The sequence below is a fragment of the Sylvia atricapilla genome, chromosome 6, assembly GCF_009819655.1.
Source record: "Sylvia atricapilla isolate bSylAtr1 chromosome 6, bSylAtr1.pri, whole genome shotgun sequence".
NCBI lineage: Eukaryota > Metazoa > Chordata > Aves > Passeriformes > Sylviidae > Sylvia > Sylvia atricapilla.
The window spans coordinates 16,439,738-16,462,644 of record NC_089145.1 but is presented as its reverse complement, the minus strand read 5'-3'; the positions used below and the strand labels follow the sequence as shown (position 1 = coordinate 16,462,644).

The 22,907-nt window shown below is 40.9% G+C and overlaps 1 protein-coding gene across 10 annotated transcripts in view; it reads left to right on the top strand.

Annotated features, from left to right (window-relative positions):
• BRSK2 (BR serine/threonine kinase 2) overlaps positions 1-22,907 on the top strand; it is a 304,686-nt gene that overhangs the window by 136,944 nt on the left and 144,835 nt on the right. For all 10 annotated transcript variants that reach the window (XM_066320953.1, XM_066320952.1, XM_066320951.1 and 7 more), the window contains exon 2: positions 15,846-15,940. In XM_066320953.1, coding sequence (XP_066177050.1) covers positions 15,846-15,940 — 95 coding nt within the window. The remainder of the gene's footprint in view (positions 1-15,845; positions 15,941-22,907) is intronic.

The window sequence follows — 22,907 nt, the reverse complement described above, 5'->3', positions numbered from 1 at the left end:
GTTAGCATTTACACATATGTATGTGCATGAATATGCTCTTTCTGTGAAATGAATTAAATTATTTTTCTCAGCCTACAGTCATGTAACCAATCAGAGCTTTCCTCTGTAGCTCTTGTACTTAGTGACATCTAAAAAAAATGTCATGGTGCATTAGTGCTAGGGAGACAAAGACAAGTAAGGAAGTCTGCTGATGCTGCTTTTAACATTTAAAATCATGCAACATATCCAGGGGTTTAGGATGCATTTTCTCAGGAGGTTCTTATGACCTGAGTTCCCTGCTGTTTATATTTTGCAGTCACAGCCTTCTAATTATGTTGCCTCAGTTTTGGAAAAGGTTGTAGTTGCTTTGACTGGCTTCAAACCTTGCACTGCAAAATTATATTCTGCTGCTGCTAGTGCCTGACAAAGATCTGGCTTCCAAACAAAGGCAAGAGGAAAGAATGAAGCAGCAGACCCTGCAAGAGATAGAATATTGTCTGTGTGATTAAAGCTCTTTTAGGATATGGTCTGTAATGGGAAAGAAAAAGCATGATCTCCACTGATCTGCATTTTAAACAAGGTTGAGGATTAGCAGAGGGGCAGCAGATGCACCTATTGAGCTGTAAAGGAAGGGATTCAAAGCTGTACCATGCAGATGGAGATTATTGTACTGTACCTCCCCGCAAGTGGCAGTCGGTGCTCCCGCGGCTCTGCAGAGCGGCACTTCCCAGCCCCGTCAGCCCTCCCCGTCCCAGCGCACGGCACAGTGAGCCCGGCGGAGCGGAGCCTGCACCTCGCCGACGGACACAAACTGAGCCGCGGCCGCCGTTCTGCTGCTGGGGACATCGTGGTGGGGCACTGGTGTTTGAAACATCCCTCCCTAACACAGCCGGCTTAACCCTTTCCATCAGAGCAGCTTGCTCTGTCAGTGCTGCCTATCGTTTTGCTACGGGCCCGTCCTTTTCCTACAGCAGAGCCAGTAAAATGCTTCCTGAGGAGGAGGGACATTTCCCTTCATGAGGGTTTTTTTTTTTTTCTGTTCCTTCATTGCTTCCAGGAATCAGCATTCTTTCTCCTATCTAAAATAGTGTTGCGATTTTGTTATTGCTGTTTTCATTAAATGGATCATAAATCTGAAAGCTCTGACCAAATTTATACATTCACATATAATATAGAAAGCACCATATTTTTGCTCTCAATTTTTTGCTGTGAGTCAGGACCCTCATGGCGCAAATGGAATTATTATCCTTTTATACTCCTGTAGCAGGAGGTAGGTATCAGGTTTGTCTGGAGTTTCATAAAAATGACCATCTACTGGCCAATTTATGTTCTAGCATATAGTATGCATCTGAAAATGCATGCATGGTGGGTTTGTAGCTTTTTATTCAGCCTTCTCTCACCAACTTAAGATGTCAGTGTGGCATGTACATGGTTTCCAGCCCTGCCACAGAGTTTCTGTGTGACCTACCCTCAGGAAGTTGCCCAGTTCCTTAATACCTGAAGTCTTTATCTTTAAACAGAGAAATAGCATGTAATTAGGTGTGCTCTGACTGCCTTAACTGTTTGGATCATAACCATCTACCCCAAGGCAGGGCCAAGCACCTATTACATGTGGTAGGCATTTTGTTCATTGTAGTAGAGACCTAGTCTTGCGTTGAGTCTTCCATTATAAATAGCAGTAACAATTTCATGGGGCTCTTGTTCACATATTTGTGTTATGTTTTGTATTTTCTCTTTAAAAATAATTTTCTTTGTATTCTTGAAATATGTTCATGAGGCTTGAGCAAAAATACTGGAAAAAACTGTTTTCTGCTGCATCCTATCCTTATTTGTGTCATAAAGTTCAGCTTTTCCAAAAGCAGCCAGGATATTACCTTATGCTTTGTCTCTTATATTGGGGGCAGGAGAGAGGGTAAATTCCTGGATATATGCAAACATGACTGTCTTTTTGCTTCTTGGTTAGTATGGATTCTACCTTGTTTGCTTCTGTAGCATGTCATAGAGTTCTCTGGCTTTGTCTTAAAGCTGAAGCCCATCTTAAGTCTGATTAACCCATCCATTACTGATGTAATTTCTTTATGTTCCCCCATCTTGAAGAGTTCCCACATTCAACAGCAGATTAGGAAAAGTGAATCTCAAACCACAGAGCAAGGCTCTAGACACCAGTCAAGTGCAGAAGTGGTGAGGACCATACTGAGGAAGTAGGGCTCTTTTTTTAAGCTCTGACATGGGGCTTTCTCACAGCTGTGAGGAGAATTATTATCTGACAAACAGATTTGATGAATTTATGTAATTTATATTTAAATCAAGGCAATTTAAAGCTTGGATTTTTCTTATGGTCTGATTCAGCAAGGGCAAAATCTTGATTTCATTTATTGATTCCATCCTTATTTGTCATTTCTACATTTTAGATATTTTCCTAAAGGAAGGTTCATCAAGTTGGTGGCCATCCAGTTGTGATGATTTGCACAATAAATTTAGCATTTCTGTTCTGTGGTTAAGAAGACATTCTTTTCCACTGCCCATTCATTGAAGTCATAACGCAGTTAATGTGCATTTACTTGCATCCTTTCTGGAAATTTTTTTTGCTACATTATAGATTGATGACTGGCATTATCTAGTCACTGTAGATGGACAGTTCTTTATGGGCCATTTGCATCAACCTCTATTTGGCTTGAAAATTGAAGTGAAATTAAATTTATCAAAAAATGAAAAATCATTATTTATTATCCAAATGTGCTGAGTCCGTTTTAAAATAAACATAAAGTAAAAAAGATCTTAAAGGAGTTTGTTTTGACTAGGTATGACAGCTTGTGAGGTGCCCCTAGGCAGACACTGTGCAGTGCTCTTTCCGCTTCCCAGGACACATCAGTGCTCACCTGACAATTTCTGGCTCTGGAAAACAGACTCCGTTGTGCTGGGATCCTCACTTGGAATTAGAATGAGACCAACCAGATCTTAAAGCCAGGTCTCTGGAAGAGAAAGTCTCATCTTTGATTATGTGGATTGTTGCTCTTCTTCCACAGTGGCACTTCCCTGCTGTGTAGGAAGAATTAGGGAGCAGTTTGTAAGGATGGACTTCTTTAGAGGGCATGCAAGCTGAAGGAACCAGTAGGAAAGTTGGAATGTGGAATGGCAAGTAGAAGTCTTGTTTCACACATCCAGACAATAAAAGCATGAATTTACCATGCAATGGCCCATTCACAGCATTGCCTGTAGTCAGAGAAGAACCATGTGAAATTGCTCTTAAGTTATAATTTATCCAGTGATGTCTCTGCTTGTAGGACTCCTGAGAATGAACTGTGGTATGGCTGAAGGAAAACAACCAGCTCATTCACATCTTTCCTTATGTTTTTATCACTCTCTTTTTGTTGTACATTTTCTGGTTTTGTTTTCTTTGGGTTGTCTTTTACTAATGAGGTGTTAGGGGACAGTCTCTCTTTTAGGATAAAACACGTAGAAAACATGAAGAATTACTTGAAATAATTTAGATTCTTTAAAACTGCTGCAAAGAAGCAATGTTGTTCCATTAAATATCCTTAAAACACTGTGAAAGTATTCTTTGCTCACTAATACCTACAGACATGGAGAAACTGAGGGCTATTCTAGAAGATTAGAGCTGGGACTATTTGGTTTGTTGAAAAACCTTGAGGGCATCTCATCAATGTGTGTAAATACCTGTTGTGAAGAAATAAAGAGGGAGCTGATTCTTCTCACTAGTGGCCACTGATAGGACAAGAGACAGTGGGCACAAATTAAAATAATTTATCTAAACACAAGAAACACTTTTTTTTTTTTTTTTTTTTTTTTTTTTTTTTTTTTTTTTTTTTTTTTTTTTTTTTTTTTTTTTTTTTTTTACTGTGAGGATGGTCAAACAATGGAACAGGAATTCAGGGAGGTTATAGAGTCTTCATTTGTGGAGATACCCAGAATCCAGCTGGATATGGTCTTGGGCAATGTGCTTTAGCTGTCCCTGCTTGAGCAGGGGCTTTGACTTGAGCATCTCTAGAGGTCCCTCATAGCATAATTCTGTGATACTGTGTAACTAACAGCAAATTCTAGTTATGTTGTGTTTGGTTTTTTTTTTCCCTCCTCAGTGAATTTTTTCCTCCTCAGTGAATTATGGCCTATTAGCACAAATCAGAACAGCATAAGAAGGCCTCATTTGTTTGTTTAACTCTGTTGCTAAATACCTGGACATCTAATTTTCTTTGTGCTGTTTCCAGTGTACTGCCACCAAGTGCAGTCTGAACGTTCCTTGTATTCACTCACCTGGTTGCCTCTGTGGTTTCAGAAGGCACCTTCTCTTCCCATTTCAGCATTATGTACTGTGCACAGCAGCACTCACATACAGCTGAAGAGGATGATTTTCAGAAGAGTACACTGCAAAGAGAGGTTTTCAAAATAACCTTTATTTAGGCTGCTTCATGTAGTTATTAGTGGGATTTACAACTGATGCTCTGGGATGAGGGATTCTCCATTGTGTTTAACAACTTGTAATCACACAAAAGCCACAGATTTTCCTTAATTCCGTGTAATATGACCTGAGGGGAGTACCTCTACTCTTTCTCAGAAAGGAAGTTGGCTTCTCTCTCTAAGAAGTAAGCTTTTCTTTCTGTGTTTCACTGTCTCCTGGACAGGGAGAGCCTGCAGGGGAGCCCCCTTGCAGGGGCTTGTATCCCTGTGAAATATATGGGAAGAGGTAAAGTCTTGTATGTGCAAGTAAAAAGGATCCCTCAGGAAACTTAGACCAGGTACTTCTGCAACTGAAACCTGTGGGACTGTATCTGCTGCACCCTCTGCTGTTGGTAGAGCTCACAGTATCCACATGGCTTCATGCACTCCTGTTTCTAATGTGTGTGGCCAGTCTGCTTGTGCAGGAAGCCTCACTGACCTGGCTGGAACTCAGGAAGCAGATCCTGTGCATATGGCAGGGCTGTTCCACTGTTTTGTGACATTTCACGGGTCACTGCAGCTCACAGTGTTTCCCAAACTGGTTTTGTTTGTCCATCTGACCAAACCATGCTCAATGGTTTGTGTACTGAGGTACCAGAATTAGACTGTCCAAGTCTAAAGACTGAGGCTTTTCTATATTCTGCCTTTGTTAGAGTTCCTGATTCTCTTCTAAAAGCCCTTTTCCAGTTTAGCTGAGAGGGTTTTTTTTTTAATTATCATGCTAATAAAATTTGGACTGCAACCTCTAACTCTGTTTTAAGGCTAAAGGGTCACAGACCGTGTTGCTGTGGATACCTGTCCTGCCAGGTCTATAGGCTATTCAGCTGCTGATTTTTGTGTTCAGGGAGAAACCCTTCATACCCAACTCTGTGCAACTTGGCCAAGGCCTGAATGTGCAGATGCCTGACCCTGCAGTTCGAGTAAAGAACATCATAGCAGTTTCTAGTTGCTTAGGAGCTCATAATACAAAGCCAAAGAACTAAGGTGCACGTAATGTTCATAAGGACAAAAGAGTATTTTCTGTGCTCTGTACAGGCAGCATCCCTTAAGGCCAGAAGCTTTTCAGGAAGTGATACGTGATTTGTCTAATGCCATTATTGCTGGGTAGTACTGTATTATTTTAGTGTGTTTATCCCCTGTGTATGTCGGGACACTGAACAGGCACAGCAGTCTCAATTATTTCTGAGCTGCCTTCTCTTCTGAGCGTGAGTGACTCTGAGTCAACACTGAGCTCCTCTGTGGCCATTGTTTGTAGCCTGTGCTGTGTTGTGTCACCTCCTTGGAGAGGCTGGGAGGGCTGCTGCGGCTGTTCTCGGTCACAGGGAACTGGGAATAATTCCAAGGAAGCCAGTGGGGTCACAGTAACATACAAGTGGGGAAATCTGGGTCCTCACGTGGGAGTGTTGTTTTTGAGGGATGATATTTTAACTTTTGCTCAGGTTTGTAGCCTGTAGGGACAAGCTGCTTATTGGTTGTTTGCTTATTTCTATGTACTTATCCAGGCTTAAAACTTGTCCTTCTTCTTAAGGTGAATCTTTTGATTGAAACTCCTGAAGACTTCTGATGCTTCTTGATAAATGTGTGAGGCAAATAAATAAAATCACTAATAGAATAGAAAGCAATCAGAGAAACAGCACAGGGTGAGATGTGGTTGACTTCTAGAAAATTCATCTGCTCTTTTCTTTATTATGGCTCTAGCCTTGAACTAGTGTTTGTGGGGAGCCTAATTTAGGCATTTCATTCTGATACTAAGAAAATTCCAGTCTGAATAAAGGCAGACCATTTCCTGTGCAGGGAAGTGGTGCAGTAAAAGATGCTGAAAATTAAAGATCTGTGCCTGAAGATTTGTTCTACCTGAGTAATAGTTAACATATACAGGGAGTTGTGCACTTTGGTAACCATTGAGAACAGCTAGTTTTGGAATAAGGTCTTCTGCAGCCAGATCTTTAGCACTTCAGTGTCGTTGTCTGTAGCAGCACCTATTAGAATGAGTCAGGTTTGCATAGCACTAAGCTGCTGCTGAAGAAACTGATCTGCAATTTCCTAAAACAGTTGAGCCTTTGCATTTACTTCAGAAGGCTTTAGATCAGACCCATGGAATCATTCCAGAAGAGAAAAAAATCACTGTGAGATCTTCCAGCAGCCCAGGCTGGAGGAGTTGCATAGAAATCCTGGAGCAGAAGTATGACACAAAGATGTGTTTTGACAGCATAGGTCTCATCCTTTTATAACCACTAGTTCCTACCTGAGTTTGAAATTGATGTCGTATTTCAGGACATACTTAGCCTCAGCCACTGTGGTATGAATTCCATGTGATGAAACTGGGTATCAGAAGGTGGGCTGTAATGTTCCAGTTTATCTAACCCCCTTCCTTTTGCGAGGAAATTAAATTCACTTTATTTTCTTTCTTTTTATTGTGAAGGCACAGCTGACCGTGCTCTGCAGGTATTGCATTGTTTCTTGTACCTAAAATTAATGAGGTGCTTGGGCCTTTTTATGTTTTGAATATGATGCCCTGCTTTCCTCTCTTTGTAGGGAACATAGTGAACCAGCTGTAGTGTACTTTGTACTACATGAGCAGACAGCTCCCGTTCTTCTTGGTGTAGGAGTCGATAAATCCTTTCAGCTCCATGCTGTGGCCTTAGCCATTATTCTCAAATTAAAGGAAATACTTTTTAAAGTTTGTTCAGTTTAGGTTTTTTTTAATATGCCTGTTTCTGTTCATTATAATCATGAATCTCATTTTTCTTACCTTTTATTCTGTTACTCTTATGCAATGACTTTCCTGTTTGTAAATCAGAATTCAGTTTCCACATGGTCTTTCTTCCCATTGTTCTAAACCGGAGGTTTGGAGTTTCTTATATCCAGTATAATAAAGAAAATTTGCTATTTCTTACACTTTTTACAGTGACCATGTGTTTACAGATCTAGACTGGCCACAGCATCTGTTGTCCTTTACACAGGAGAAAGGCGATAATAAAGTACACAGAAGGAAACTGTGCCGCTGGCAGGTGAACTGCAGGATAAATGGGTAAAACTGTGGAGGACACTACTGCAGGAGGCATAAGGGACTAGAGTCAGAGGGGATAGAGGTGTGGGAAGGAATTGCAGGTGTTATGGCACTGGAGGAGAGTGGAAGTAGGATGTCCATAGGTGTGGTGAGTTAGGACTGGAGGAGGATCCAGTGTTTTGCGGTGGATAATGAATGAAATTCAGGGTGTGGATCTGCAAGTGGTCAGCCTCTGTTAGTTTTACTGGATAGAGAGCAATTTGTCCTTTGGAAAAATACCAGTATCTGTTTAACAATGTATGCAGTGGCTGTCCAATGCATTTCTCCTCTGCCTGTGTATGGGCCATACCCTCACAGCTATCAACAAGCCCTTCTGGAATTCCTGGGAGCTGCCTGTGCTTGTGGCTTGCTGTTTGGCCCCTTGTCCAAGGCATGGGTGCAAGTGTGGTTAATCCAGTCACTTCCTGAGCCCTTACTGAAGGGCAGCATTTCGGCACTCAGTGAAAATCCTGTTAGGAATCTGTCAGAGGGTGATTAAGAGATGTCAGAGGGCAGAGTAAGCTGTATCAGCACTGAGCTGGGTAGATGAAGTGTTCTGTGGTGAGCCTAATCTTGTGAAGAGCATGACCTTTGTCTGCTATATAAAGGTTTCCCATGGTAACCCCCTCTTTTTAATTAGGTTTTTAATATACATATAACCTAGCTGAAACAATCTTTGCTGGTAGGAGGGTCAAAAGGGTGTGAGGACTTCCTGATGGAGGGTGGAAAGGTGTGGTAAAGAAGGGGGGATGTAAGAAATTAGCATAGAAAATGGGATTAACATCAGCTAAAAGTACATTTGAAGAGCAGTTTATCTGCTGTTTCTCCTCCCCCTTCCTCACCCTCTCTTTGTCTGCTGCTCACTATTCCCTCCTTATTAGTGCATCAATGCTTCTCAATAGATTACTGGACCAAGTGGAGATGTTATGGCTGATTACCCAGATGTTACCTAATTACAGCAACATGTTTTCCAAAAGATACCATGGGCAGGATAGACAGACTTCTGCTGGCTTCCTGCTATACCTGAAGATGGCTGTCTTTGGTCATCTCCTGACAAAGGACTAATGAAGTCTGAAGGGGAACACGGCTCCCATCATTCCTCACAGGGAGCTTTGCAAGGAGATGTACTGCTGTTGGAAAGAGGGGGAGAAAAGGCTTCTGACTAGGAAAGTTGTGAGTGAAAGTAGAGTTTTCCCAATACCCATCCAGAGATGTAAAAAGAGTTGAGCTCTTTTTCCCGGTGCATCAGTGGGAAGATCTATTATATTTTAATTTGTCTTTTGACTCTGAAAACAATTAAACCAGTCTTCTCTTTCCCTGTGTGTAGAGGGTAGGAGTGCTGCCCCGACACTTTCAGATGTCCGTACTGGAAGCTGAAGTTTGCACTTCTCCCGTGGCAGCAAAGCTTAGTCTCCCAAGTGTTTTTATACAGGAGCAAAGACTTGATCTGAAATAGCTTCTCAGCCTATAGACATCACAAGCTGCTGATAGATCCCAGAGGACTTCAAGAGTTTGTTAGAGTTTGGCTGATGACATAGTGGTATTTTGCAAAAGCAGCATACAGTGTGCTGATGAAGGTTCCCTGAGGGGTCCTCTTTAGATATGTGGGTGTGTCTGGTGAGGTGGGAAAGGGCTCAACACTCACATTCTTTGCTATATTCAAGGGGCATAAAGGTTTTCTGAGAAGTATTGATTTATGAAATATTGCAAGAAAGAGACCAAGATAGAAATCAATAGAGGTGATGTTGGTTCTGTGTGTTTTGATCCTGCTGAGCTTGGAGGATGATCCTACCATAATCTCTGAGGCATCCAGTGTAAAACCTGCTCCTGCTGAGCTGCTGTGTATATATTTATCTGTATGTGGTTTTGTCTCTTGTTCCTTAATATCAGGCGTGTGGATCCAGTCACATCTGAGCTGAAACATTGTTCTCACCAGTCTGAGCTTAGGAGTGTGTCCCTCTGGCTGGCCGAGCCAGCAGACATTTGACAGTGCTCGTAGCTCAGGACAGTAAATCTGGGCTGTGGCAATTTAGTGTGCAGCTCTCCTGTGCTCTGAGCTGAGGCATGTGAATCTCGGCCCTGTTGAACCTCTCCTTCCATGCTCCTGCTGAGCATTTGAACTCTAGCTTTAGTCCTACCATAATTATAGTTTATGCAGTTTAAGAACAGTCAATGCATGAGCCCTCAGAACCAGCCTTTTAGCACTAGAATATTTCTGTAGAAGAGCCCACGGTCAAAATATTTTGTTACCAACCTGTGTAGCTCCATCCTCATCCTTTTACATTTCTCCTATACCTCCTTTTCCCATTATGCAATTATCAATTGATACCATGTAATTTGTGTGTCACTTGATATAAGTCTCTGTTTATTTTAAATGCAATAATTAGAGATAACAATTGCTATAGGAAAATAAACATCTCTTCAATGAGAAGACTGAGTAATTAAGGGCAATTACTGGTTTCTTTAAGTAGGATGCTCAGTAACAAAGTTCTTTCCAGTGCAGCTAAGAGTAGTATAAGATGTGCATCATTGGGGACCAGCAATCTGTGCTCTAAAAGAATTGGGATGTGAAATGGAAGCTAATAATAAGAAATTATCTAGAGGCTTCTTTCCAGATTGTATTTAGAATGCAGTTTTCCTGGTTGTAATACGTAAAACTTGGATAGGATTTATATCCCTTTCCAACACTCTTTATAAGGATTAATCAGTTAATCCTTCCTACAGCCCTTGCAAGGTAAGTAAGTAAGTGTTATTATCCTTATTTTATGGCTATGGAAATCATGTTGCTGTGGGCCAAATTTTAATCCATTTTCCACTGTTACAGATCTAAAGCAACTTCACTGCAGTCAGCAGAGTTAGACACTGTAACTGAACTGATTTAACCCTAATTGGAACTGCAGTGTTTGTGAAGATAACTGTGGAGAATAAAGAGGAAGAATATTACATTTTAAGGTTGTCCTCCAGCCTGCTTGAGATGTATTAATGCTTTTGTTTGCTGTAAGGGTTGATTTTCTGGACTGGCATCCTTGAGGTTTTGCAGGTCTTGCAAATGTTGGTGCATGTAGTTTTCAGGAATAAGCATCCAGAAATTCTTTTAAGATTTACAACAGCAACCTTCAATTTGTGGGGATAAATTAAATTATTTGTATATAAAGAGCATACGTACAAAGTTCATGCGTAGCAAAAATATATACACATCAAGCTTTTTGAAAAATAGTGTACTTGAGGTTGTCAGCCTAGAACTTTTGTTCCTCTTCTAATCCAGATAGTTTGTTGCCAGTACTTTAGCCCTGAAGTAAACCACAAATGTTTGTGTTTTGCAGTGCCTAGATTAACATTTGCGGAGTATTCATTGACTTGAATTAATTGGCAATTAGCTAACTCGAGTTAAAAGAGGAGTGATATTTCTCTCTAGACATTGCCTTAATTGCTCATCCAGCCAAAACAGACACTTCTGGCCAGACCAGGGCTTTCCACTCAGATTTTTTTAAGGTTTTTGACAATGTGCTCTGAAGTGAAGAGGAAGCAACATGTGTGTGCAGGTGATCTGAAATCAGTGTCTAGTTTTCCTACTACATAAATTTTTTTTAGGTTGGTTTTATTTTGAAAGAAAACAAAAGACTTCCATTTACCAGTGGGAAAAATCATACACGTTAAATATAGCAAATGTGCCTTTACTACTTTGAGTAGTTATTTGCCTCATGGTTAAAAATCAGGAGAACAAGTTACTTGTGTTTAAAACTTCTGAAAGACTGGGAACATGATTGAAAATGAATTTATATGAATAAGTGCTGTATTTAATCAACAGTGGTGTTTCATTATTTTTTATTCTCTCTTTCTTGTGCAAAATGATAATTTGTTTCAGATCAGTGTCTTTGGCAGACTTCAGGTTTGGATAGTACTGAAAACATTCTTACTTGTTCCTAGAATGCTTCTTTCTCTAAGGAAGAGTTGTAATAACAGAATCATTAGTAAGATGCTATTATTTACACAACTGTAAAGTGCGTATCAAATAGCACTGGCTCCAGACTCTTAATGCTTTATTCAGTCTCTGCTAGAGAAAATTGCTACACAAAATGCAAGGCAAAAGTAGATGAGTCTCTTCTGAAATCCTGCCCTTGGCTGAAAAGTCCTGAAGGTGATTGCCAGTTACAGTATCAGCCACTTGCTGTGGTCATGGATTCACAGTGAATATATTGTCTCAGCTGGAGGGAAGCTGTTTCTCCATCCCCACAGAACATTCTTCTTGGTAAAAGAAGAATCTTCTCTCTGTACTGTTTCAGGATCAGCTGTCCACCTTTCCAGCTGATATAAATCTGTCCCTTGCTCATCACATGAGCTCTTGTCCATTTCAAAAACTATTTGTATATCTGTAAGCATCCACAGAGTGGGAGTTTGCCAGCAAAAAAATGCACAGGCATGGTTATTAGCAGGTCACTGCTGCAGTGGGCTGTGTCAGGCCTGTACATTTCCCTTTGCTTTTCTGCTTCAGTGGCATCTTCATGTCAACTGGGGTTTCTCATGCTCATTGGTTTCCAAATTGTGGCTTTTAATTATGATGAAAAGACATTGTTAACTTACACATCCTCTTGCTTTCCAGTGTTTTCAAGTTTTCCTCTTTACTCCCCAACCTGCAATTATAGGGCTGGTTCTGATGCATTTTAGTGGCTAAGATCAAAAGCAGCCCAATGTTTGCAGTTCACTGTAGTCCCCAGGAGTGACCTATAGATGGAGATCTGAGGTGTGCCTGAAGCAGTGAGCATCTGACAGCTGTGTGGCTGGTTGGAGGAAAACTTAGGCAGTTGATTCCCACAGCATCTTAGATTTTCTGTCATGACAGACCAAAGTTAACTTTAGCAGTCATAAAGGTTACTTGCCTGCGTTTGAGGAGTTAATTACTCATGAAGTGGACAAGTTCAAGCCCTATTTGTTGCCTGGCAGACTTGCTGTAGGTCAACCCAGTGCAAAATATCCTCACTGCAACATGTTTGTTTTGCTTTGCAGAAGACACACATACCTATGCTGGCCTGATTGTGTAGATAAGCTTTACAAATAAGTGCCTAACTTATTGACACATTTGTATTGCAGGAGGATTTATATAGTTTTGAAGTGCTCATTAACAGCTGTGTATACAGAAGAGGAAAAAAATGGAAGATGCAGCACCTCATCCACAACCCTGTAAACACACCTTGGGCACTTGTTTCCAAGCAGGCATTTCTGCCACTTCCATTATTTCAGTTACAGCTCAGCAGTTTATTCACATAGTTTCTTCTCTCTAAGGTCTGTTATGTAGATAAATAATACATCTCGAATGGTTTGTGTTCTCTGTGTCAGTGAAAGGGCTCCTTAAGAATCAGAAGCTCACAGGATCTCAAATCCACATTTAAGTCATCTCTCAGAAGTTACACAATTGACTGAAATTGCAGGACAGAAACAGAAGTCCTGAGGACAAACCCTTTCTGCCTCAGCTCAATTAGGCTTTCTTTGTAGTAGTAGGAGAGGAGGGTGTTATCCTACAGATGGATTTACCAAGAGGGATTTTTTTTTTTTTCTGCTTAGGCTGGCATGCAAATGTCAAAAGGAAGTGGCCAGGGGAGAAAGGAGAAAGCAAGGCATAGCGACGTGTTTTATTTTTATCCTAAAATTACATTCAGTGAATTTAGCACAGTGAAAAGTGCTGTCTTGGGCTGTTCAGAGAGTTGTCGAAAATTTCTATCTCCACAAAACAGACAGCAATGACAGTGCATTTCTTTTCTTGATTTTTAAAATGCAAATCAGAAGTAAGAGGAAAGATGCATTAAATCTCACATATGTTTTCTCATTCTGTCCTTTGATACCATGGCGTACATCAAGAATGACTTCTTGAGATTAATGAAATGAATTCAATATAAAATCAGTGTGATTCAGTATCAGTTTTATTTTTGCAAAGTGTTTGGTGTCTTCGAACAGTTGGTTAATTTTTTATTGGACTAAACAGAATGATTTAATTTTAATTTTTGAGTTTCTGTGGTAGGTTAATAGTTACAAGGACAGAGGACTCTGTGAAGATATGCAGGCATCTGTCCCAGAAGTTCATGGTTAAAGTGTTCTAGAGCTCAATGACAGGGTGCTTCAGGGAGGACAAAAGAAAAATAATTTACAAATCAGCCACATTCAGTCAGACAGATGTCTTGATTTGGGAGCAACAAGATCTGAAATCAAACCCTGAAGTGTGAGATATCAAAAGTCTGGCATATCATTAGTGAAGAACCAATTAGAGAGCAGTTGTCTCTCAGCCTTATTGACCTTTAAAAATAATTGGTCCATGCCACATTGCATACAACACAGTGCCACAGATCCTGGGAGTCTAGATATAAAGGACTGAGCTAGAAGTTCTTTTGAGATTTGAAAGTATAACTAAGAGCAATGTAAAAAGTGCTGTCATTGTGCTGCAAGAGTGATGTAAGGCTGTGGATTGTCCTAGAAGCAGGAAGGAAGCAATCAGCACAGATTGAAACAGTGCACACTTTCAACAGAGTGGTGCCAAGTAGCCTCTATCCAAACACAAAACAAAGACAAAGGGAAAAAGCATAAGTAAGGCTGCAGGTGCTCTGGAAAGTGAACATAGAGCCAGAAGTGCTTTGGTTAATATTACAAATTGAATAGAAAAAATTCAGACAGAAGAGTGAGTGTGTTTGGATTTCACAGCATCTTGCACCGGCTCTGCTTCTTGGTTGCTTCAGGCAGAGGACATGATATTGCTATACAAAGTTTCAAATGGATTTGTCAGTGCACTGTGTTCTTAATTTTTGTGACTTGTTTATGTCGTGGCTGAAAGTGAGGATGTCAGCATTTAACCAGATGAGACTGAGAAATTATGTGACTAGAAATATCCAGAGCCCTTGAGCATGCCGTAAAAGAGATGTGACTAGAAGCAAGTTGTGGGTTTATTTCTCCACATAATAGGCAGTGATTAAAAATTCCAAATTTATTATTAACTGTGTAGAAAAAGGATGGACAAGTACCTGCAGAAGATTGCTGAAGTCCCTGATGAAACTCTAGTTCACTTAATCTGGCCTAGTTTGTAATAAGGCAATAATCTATTTGCCACTCAGTAAGATGTGTGAAGTCCTGTGTTCAGCGTTTCACCAGACTGAAAATCTGTTGTGTTCAAATTCTACGTAAAACAACATCTTTGGCTTTGTGGTTTGCATTAGGGGATGAGGATGGCTTCTTAATTGCAACCTAGCCTAGGAGTTAAGAACTAAGTTAGTCTTTTTTCTATTGTTTGATGTCATTGTTCATAAATGCTCTGCAAAACGCAGCTGGTCTTAGTAACACCAGGGAGATGTCATTTCTTTTAGTTCAGTTATAACTGAATTACCTTAAATGGCAATTCGGCATGTAGTGTGTGGAATGGGATGGTATCCAGCCCATCAGGTGTTGTGCTGTATGGGCATGTTAGACAAGAGTAAAACCTGAAGCAAACAAGATCTCATTGAAGAAGTACAACTTTTCCAGCTACAAGGTTTCTTAATGGTAGTAGAGTTGAGAGGTCAAGGGACCATCTTAAACTCACTTGTGGAAGGTATCTCAATGTACCTTCATGTAAGTCACCAGACTTAAATGAAAATTTTGCAGAAGATAATAGCTCATGTATGTTACTTACCTCTTTAAGTCTTGCTGTTCCGTATTCTGATGATAGTTCAGACATCCTAATCCTGTCAGGGATATCAACATCCTTTTGCCAATATAATCAGTTAACAGCATGAGGACAAGAATATAATAAGCAATAACAAACAACTTAGAATTGTAGCAGCAAATGCTGATGTTCCTCCACACCACAATGGCATTCATCACAGTAACTTTGTCCAGCAGGGTAAATTAATGCAGTAAGGGAAGCCATAATTGTCTTTTTATTGTGATCGTGGAATCTTTGGAAGGAGCTAGAGAAATGTAGAATCCATGTCTACACTGCAAACATTTGCTCATCTAGTTTTGTTGATTTCCAAGCTTTTGTTGATGTCAGGTGTCAACAAAAGTCCTTAGGCCAGTGAGGTTCAATTGCCAGAATTTCTTACTGGTAGAACACACTTTGAGTGGTGAGAGCTGGGCTGCAGTGCTTCACCAAAACCACAGTTTTAGTGGCAGAAATTGTAGGAGCGTCAATGATGTTGGTGACTTCACTGCCAAATGGTCACAATGTGGGCTGAGGGCTCTTCTTTACTCACAAGGCCTTTTCTGGCTGGAAGAGGTACTAATGGGAATTTGTTTGCATATAAGCTGCCAACAGCTGGATGGTGTTCTAAAAGGAAAAACCTCAACAACTAACCTCAACCTCTAACCAATTCTTCCTTTCTATTGTGCTTTGTTTCTCCTCCAGGGCTTGTGAAGTTGGGGGTTCACTGTGTCACGTGTCAGAAGGTCGCGATAAAAATTGTCAACAGAGAGAAGCTCAGTGAGTCGGTGCTAATGAAGGTAATTTTCTAATGGGAGATTTAAAAAAAATTATTAAGTTCCTGTCTCTGTGTCTTCTGTTCCATGCAAAATTAATATCTTTAATTATGTATAACAAACATCCCTGTCAGTACTAGGATTATGCGGAGCATAATAACAATAATTTAGTTATGGGGAGGTGAGGGCAGCTGAAATGAAATGGGAGAATGCCTGTGCTTTGTGCACAAAATAAACAGTCAGCTGCAGATTTGGTGGTGCTCTGCTGGGGCCAGTGTATGTTGGGCACCTGACTTTCACCCCCGCAACAGTGTCATTGTGGTACATTGCAGGCTGAGGTGTACAGATGTCAGTATGAAGACACTTAACAGGTGCTGGTGGAAGTGTTACTTGAATTCTCCTACTGCTTGCTCTGCTGCATGTGTTCTCTATGATCTGATGTGCTGAGGTCCACGACTGCTTAAAGCTGTTGTAACTCAGTTTACAATCCACAGAGCTGTGCCACTGGAAACCTCAAAGTGTTTGTCCCAATGGTCTCAGTGGCTATCAGTGTTCAGAAGAGCTTAGTTTGTTTTTTTACCTAGCCTTGTGATTCTCCTCATATGAATGTCATTGATTGATCTTGGAAACCTAAAAATAAAATAAATGTATGCATAGCAGTTTATTCATGTGATTTGGTGACTAGAGAGGCTAAATTCAGCTTGATGGGAAGGAACACAACTGCACTGCAATCAACAGAATTCCGTCACGCTGTCACCTGCAAATTACGCTAACAGGTTAGCATGCAGTATTGAGCATTTCACTGAGGTGACTTCCCTTTATAAGCACACAGAGCTTCTCTGTTATTCTCTATATAAGCTCATCTTTACACTCCTGTTTCCCACATGGACTTCTGTGCCAGCTGTTTCCCAGCACAAGTCAGTATAGCAATCTTACTCAGAGCAGAAAGAAAATGGAGTATAAGCTAATATGCAGTCAGTGAATGTTACACAAAAAATGTAAATTTATACTGTTTTCAGACAAGGATTCTGAAAGTTTATACTCAATTGTAACATGTTCAGACTTTACCTTTCTAGAATTTCCTTGCTATATTCCCTCTCCTGAAGTACTGTGTATTCAAACAGACTTCTAATATAGACTAAAAGTTGGAAAGTGAAATAGCTAAGAAAACTGTGTAAAAGGTAAAATCTGAATGGGACACTAAGCACTGAATATATTCTGGAGCAAAATAATAGGAATATTTTTGAAAAACTTGAGCATTTTGTTTGGTGAGAGAAACTGTCTGGTATTTATATAAAACACTTTATTTACCTCACTGATTTTCAGAGTAGGAGGCAAATCACTTAGCATAGCAAAGCAATCTCTCTGCTTTATCTGTGTTTCATTACCTTGGTTGTAGTATGAAATCTGAGTAGTGAAATGGTGTGTTAGGCCCTTGTTTACACAGCCACATGCTGGAGTGTGCCACATTGTCTGTAAGATTGTACAGCACCTTTCTCAGGAGGAAATTCACGTTGCATTGTGATTCTTATTGTTAGACCCTTCTTTGTGAGATTTTCTCTTTCAAGGATTCTGTTCTCTGTGCTCAGGAGGTCGCAATAACAGATGGGATTGAAGTGGTTTGCCCAGTTCTTACATAAATTCAGTAACCAGATGTCTTTTCAGGAAAGCCCTGTGCCTGGTGGTCACAGACAGAGCCTAAGACTTCTAAGTGAATTTAGAATACTGTTAGCCAGTTTAATCCAGTATGGCTGGAGGGGAGAAGTGCCTGCAGCTTTTGGCAATCCCAGTGTGACCATTGAGAAGCATCCAGCTGACAGCTTGCAGTGTGGAGCCAGCAGCCACAGGGAGATGGCCAGCAGTGAGGCCAAGTCATCATGGTGTGGTGGCATTCCTACTTTGCAAGTCTTCCCACCAGCCTATCAGTTCCAGTGACTTTCTTTGCCAGTGGGCTGTGCAGAGCAGCCCCTGAAGCCAAATGATTCAAGACCACAGCTACTCTTCTAAGCCAGGCCCCGATTGATGGATTTTGCTTTAATCCCTCCTTGGACAGAAAAGCTGGATCTGACAAACATGCACACCTGCCACATGAAGCTGTAACAGTGCAGTGCTATGGCCATTTATCCTAGAGCATAAGGAAGAAGTCTGCTCACAGTCCTTTCAACATCTAAAGTGACAGGCAGAAGCATATACAGCAGGCTGCTTTCATTGTCATCATTATTCTGTTTTGACTTGCTTTTTGCAGCCTTCATTTCTCCAGTGTTTTTGCAGTGTTTTATTCTGTATGTTCAGGGAACTGTCCCTTCTCTCTGCAGCTGCTCCTCATCTGAGCTGTGCAGAATTGAGAAGCATTTGGTAAAGTGCTTTCTAATCATAACGTTGTAGTATCGATATTTCTGGAGAGAAGAATTTGGAATTGAAGCAGCTGGTCTCAATTAGCAGAACTGCTGCTATGGAGATGATACACGGGCAGGCACGATGCAGCACAGGCTGCAGTAAATGTATCATCCAAGTGCTCGCTGCCCTGTCAAGGGATGAGGCTGCTAGGTGCACAGGCAGCCTTTTGCTTTGTCATGCCCTGACTTGCTAAATGCAGGCTGGGGAGCAGTGTTCCTTTTCCAGCTCCAGCTTGGGCCTGTCTGGGATCCCAGCTGTGGGGCAAAACTACACAGGTAATTTCACAGCTAAGGGAAAAGGGTCGGTTCTGTTCATGCTCCTGCCTTCCCTTAACTGGTAAAAGCTTCACTAGGTTTCTTTAGTGGTACTGTGGAAACCCTGCTGATGTGGAAACCTGTGTCCCACAGTACTTCTAGCTTGCTCTAGCTCAAATTGGCAGGAAAGATTTCAGAAAGCAGTGTGCTACAGAGAGCGTCTTGAGACTGAAATATGGTTCATTAACTTCCCTGAATTACATCTGGATCACTGACAGGGAAATTAGGCCCAGAATACCAGAGTTGTTGATAAAGCAGTAAAGTTTCCTGAGCAGCCAGGTTCACTACTGATGGCTGCATTTTCAGTACCAGTAGAAGTGTTTGGAGTTTATGATTTCAAAATACAAAGGTTAAAGCATATCTTTCCTCTGATATGGCAAAAGCTCATCTGGAAACTGAGGTGTCTCGTGGGATATACTCAGAAGAGTCCTTTCTCCTCTTTACTGTCTCACCAGTTCTCTTCCACTCCCGCCTTTCAAAGAATAAACAACAACAAAAAACCTACTCTGGTGATCCATCAGATAAATAATTGTTTGGACAGACAGTGGTAGTAGCAGCAACGGGAGCATAAAGGGTGAAGAATGAGAAGGGGACAGCTGGCCTTGGTCTAATTACTTGAACATGCAGGCATCCTCAGAAAGCCACAGATGTCTCAGGCCTGATAACTGGAGCCCAGAGCTCCATATGTGTGCTTTGTGTCAGTGTGCCTTTTGTTTCTTCTGAGTCCTCCAGCGCTGGCCTTGAAGCAAGGGTGGTATTTCCAGGGCAAGGGATGGGAAGAAAAGCAGTCCCACTGCTGTAGAGGTCAGTTGTATCACAGGTGCTGGGCTTTGGGGAGGCTGTCAGTTGGTTTGGTGTCTTCCAGGCTAATGAGCTCTGCTTCCAAAAAACTGCACACAGTTCTTTGTGTTCTTAACCACAGAAGGTCTTGCAGCAATCACTATTGGAGATCCCTGATTGCCTGAAATAACTGAGTGGAAGGATAGGTAGGAGAATCAAGTTCAGTTCCTCTTGGAACTGACAGGATAACTTACAGAAGCATTCTTGTAAATAACTACTGCTTTGCATGGTCTGTTCATCATCTCTTCCATCTTCTTGAGCTTCTACTTCAGTAAATGTTTATCTCTCTGCTATCTCATCCTACTTTAGAGTCTTTCCTTCCCTATCCATTTTCTTTCAGTCATTCTTTTATCTCTTTTTTAAGCCATCCATTCTTCGTTCCCTTCCATTCTGTGACTTAGTCTTTTTTTCTGTTTTTCCCTCTTTTGCTACAGTAAGTCATGTAATAGCTGTTGTTGCAAAAACTGCTGAAATGCACCATGTCTGGTTAAAATGCCTGCTTCTTAAAGGAAAAAAGTTTAGAAATTGAGCACAATTTAGAAAGTATCTGAGTTAAGAAAAAAGAGATTGTGCTTTATAAGATTCAGGGGATTTAATTTATTAAAGAGAAGGCTAAGACATAGCCTAATCATGGTCTGTAAATACTGATAACGAGGATAGGCATGTGATAACAGAGGATATTACAGTCTCGGGTATAAAAAGCTGATTGGAAACTAATAGTTGTAAGCTGTAGGTAGATTACATGTAGAGATACTAGGCTTGTTTGACCACTGGATGAAGTTACTAATTGGAAAAGCCCCGCAAAGCTCCAGTGATTTTTTTTCTCCTGAAAGACAATTAAACTTCATGTTGCACTGGAGTGTGTTTTTCTTAAATCCAAGTTCCTAGTTCAACTTCAGATGCTGGACTTGAAGCAGGAGGTAGTTGGTTTCCTGATCTGTGCAGTGCATTAGCTATGATTAGATCAATTCAGCATTCTCTCTGGCCTGGAAATCCATGGAGCTGGGAATTTCAATCACACACTTGAAATCTGTGAGAAGTCCCATATCTCTGTCTGGGGCATAAAGAGATGCACTTGTGCAAGGTGTCTGTAGAAGCAGAAATTTAGGCTCTCCCAAGAGAATTTAAAGAAGGCAATACTTAAGAACAGCAGCTACTACTTGGAATACCTTATTTTCAGACTTCTAAAAGAACAGACTGTGATACTAGGTGACCTCAGCTGCTGACTGCAGGCTGGTCTACAGAAATCATTACCAGAATATCAGAACAGCATCAGGGAGAAGCTAAATCTGAGGCAGAAGTGGACTTGAAGTTGGTTCAAGTTCAGCTTTGATCACAACAAGGGCAGTTTCCCTGACACTAACAAAGCCAAACTCACCAACACCAAACCTCAATTCCACCAAATCGATATTTTTTTCTAATGTATTCAGTAGTGGCCTAATTGTTTTCCAGTTGCAGTATTTAGGAGTTTTGCTATTGATTGCTGTGGAAATGGCATTAAGCTGCTGCTGAACCCATTGAGTATCTCTACCATTGTGTACAAATGAAGAAAGATACAAGGCCATGGGGATATCCTCAGTGAAATACATTTAAAATACTCTAGGATATTGGCATACAAGATTTTGGAGGCCATTATATTAAAAATAGCAAATGGGAGGGAAATTATTTCCATTTATTAAAAAGATGCACCAAGAAAAAAGTTTTAAAGAACTCATCAAACTTTCCAGGACTCCCTGATTAAGGAGTACTGTGCTAACTTGGTGACACTCATCTGTTATTCTTCTGATTGACTGGCATATTGCTGTGAGAAGAAAATAACTCAGAGGATCTTGTACTCATGGAAAAAAAAAAAAAAAAAAAAAAAAAAGGTGGGTGTGTGTGTGTGTATATATATATATATATATATCTCAAGGAAATTAAATCTCCCCAAAGCATGTACATGCTCATATTTTCACTTGCTGTGGAACATGCAGGTTTCAATATATAAATGAGCATATTCACACTTACACGCTCTCATCTTCATTGTGGTTTATCTTTAACCTGGAGCATTACCACATGCTTGCCAGCTTTTAGCCCTGGAAGAGGGCAAAATAGAAGTGTGTGTCTGTGTGTGTGTGACATGCACAGGCACTGAACAAACCGCAGGAATGATTGGCACCTATCAAAGACCAGGAGTGCACAAATGCTCGCTTAGCCCCTGCCTCTGTCACCCTCGTTCATATTCTAGGAGCAATGCAGATAGCACAGCACAGTATCCTGTCTGCAAGTCTCTCTTCTGAGTTCAATGAGATAAAAAAGCACCTTGCAATATGAAAAATACGGGCAAAATAAAAGGGGCTTTTTTTTTTCCCCCCTCAGCTCCCTCCTGCTAGAGGGAGTTTGGGATTAGGGATCTGTTACTGAATGTATAATGCAGAGTGTTTTGTTTTAAACTGGAGCTGGTGGGGAGCATTGAAAGCCTGTTCACTTGTCATCTGTTTGAGCAGTTAAAGAAGTTGGGTAATTGTGTTTTCCTTCAGAGAATGACTCTCCGCCTCCGCTTTCCACCACACATACAAGGAACACAGTTTGAGGCCTCCTTAAAGAAGGAAATCAAATGGGAATCACGAGCACATGATGTACCTGTCAGAGGAACAAACCTGTCAAGTGTGCATAGTGCCTTTTGCTTTCTAAAGTTAGTATGATCAATTGAGACATTTGAGCAAACTATTAAAATAATTGGCCTTTTTTTTCCACCCTACTTTCGATTTGTATTACAGCAGTCTGGCTCAAACTTCTGTTGTACCCAACATGTTCTACCCACGGCCTTGTGTGTGCAAACACATAGGCACAGACAGTCTACCACCCTCATGTACTGGCTTGGCCATACAGCAGTAAATGTCCCTCATGAGCCCAGACCAGAGCTAGCTGACCTCAAGGAGTGCTTTTTTACATTCATTTCACTTCATCATAACCATAAAGCCTAGATGGGAAGTAACTGCTCCTGGAGATGAGACATGTAAATGTGCAGAGCATTCCAGTCCTCATCTATCTGTGAAGCTACTGTCAATAATTAGCTCATAAAATTCCTTTCTGTTCAGCTTTGAGTGTTTCTGCAATTGAACTGTCCTTGCAATTGAGACTGACCACAGTTTAACTTTGCAGTGCTTTCCCTGCTGAAGCTTCTGGGAATTCTCCTCTTCCATTTGCAAAGCTTAGTTTTATCAAAAGATGTAGTTTGGCTAGAGTGTTTTGTGTGAAATAACTTCATCTCAGTGAACTCCTTATATATCAAAATCTAGGTTTCTTTTGAACTCTCCCTGTATTTGTAGCAGGTTGTTGAGGAGTCCTCTTTGCTTTTTCCCCAGCAGAGACCCTGAAGGTCCTGCCTGTTCAGGGACTCCCACTGCCTGCAAGCCTGATATTACCATGCCAAGATGTTGGAAGCCTTGAGACAGGCC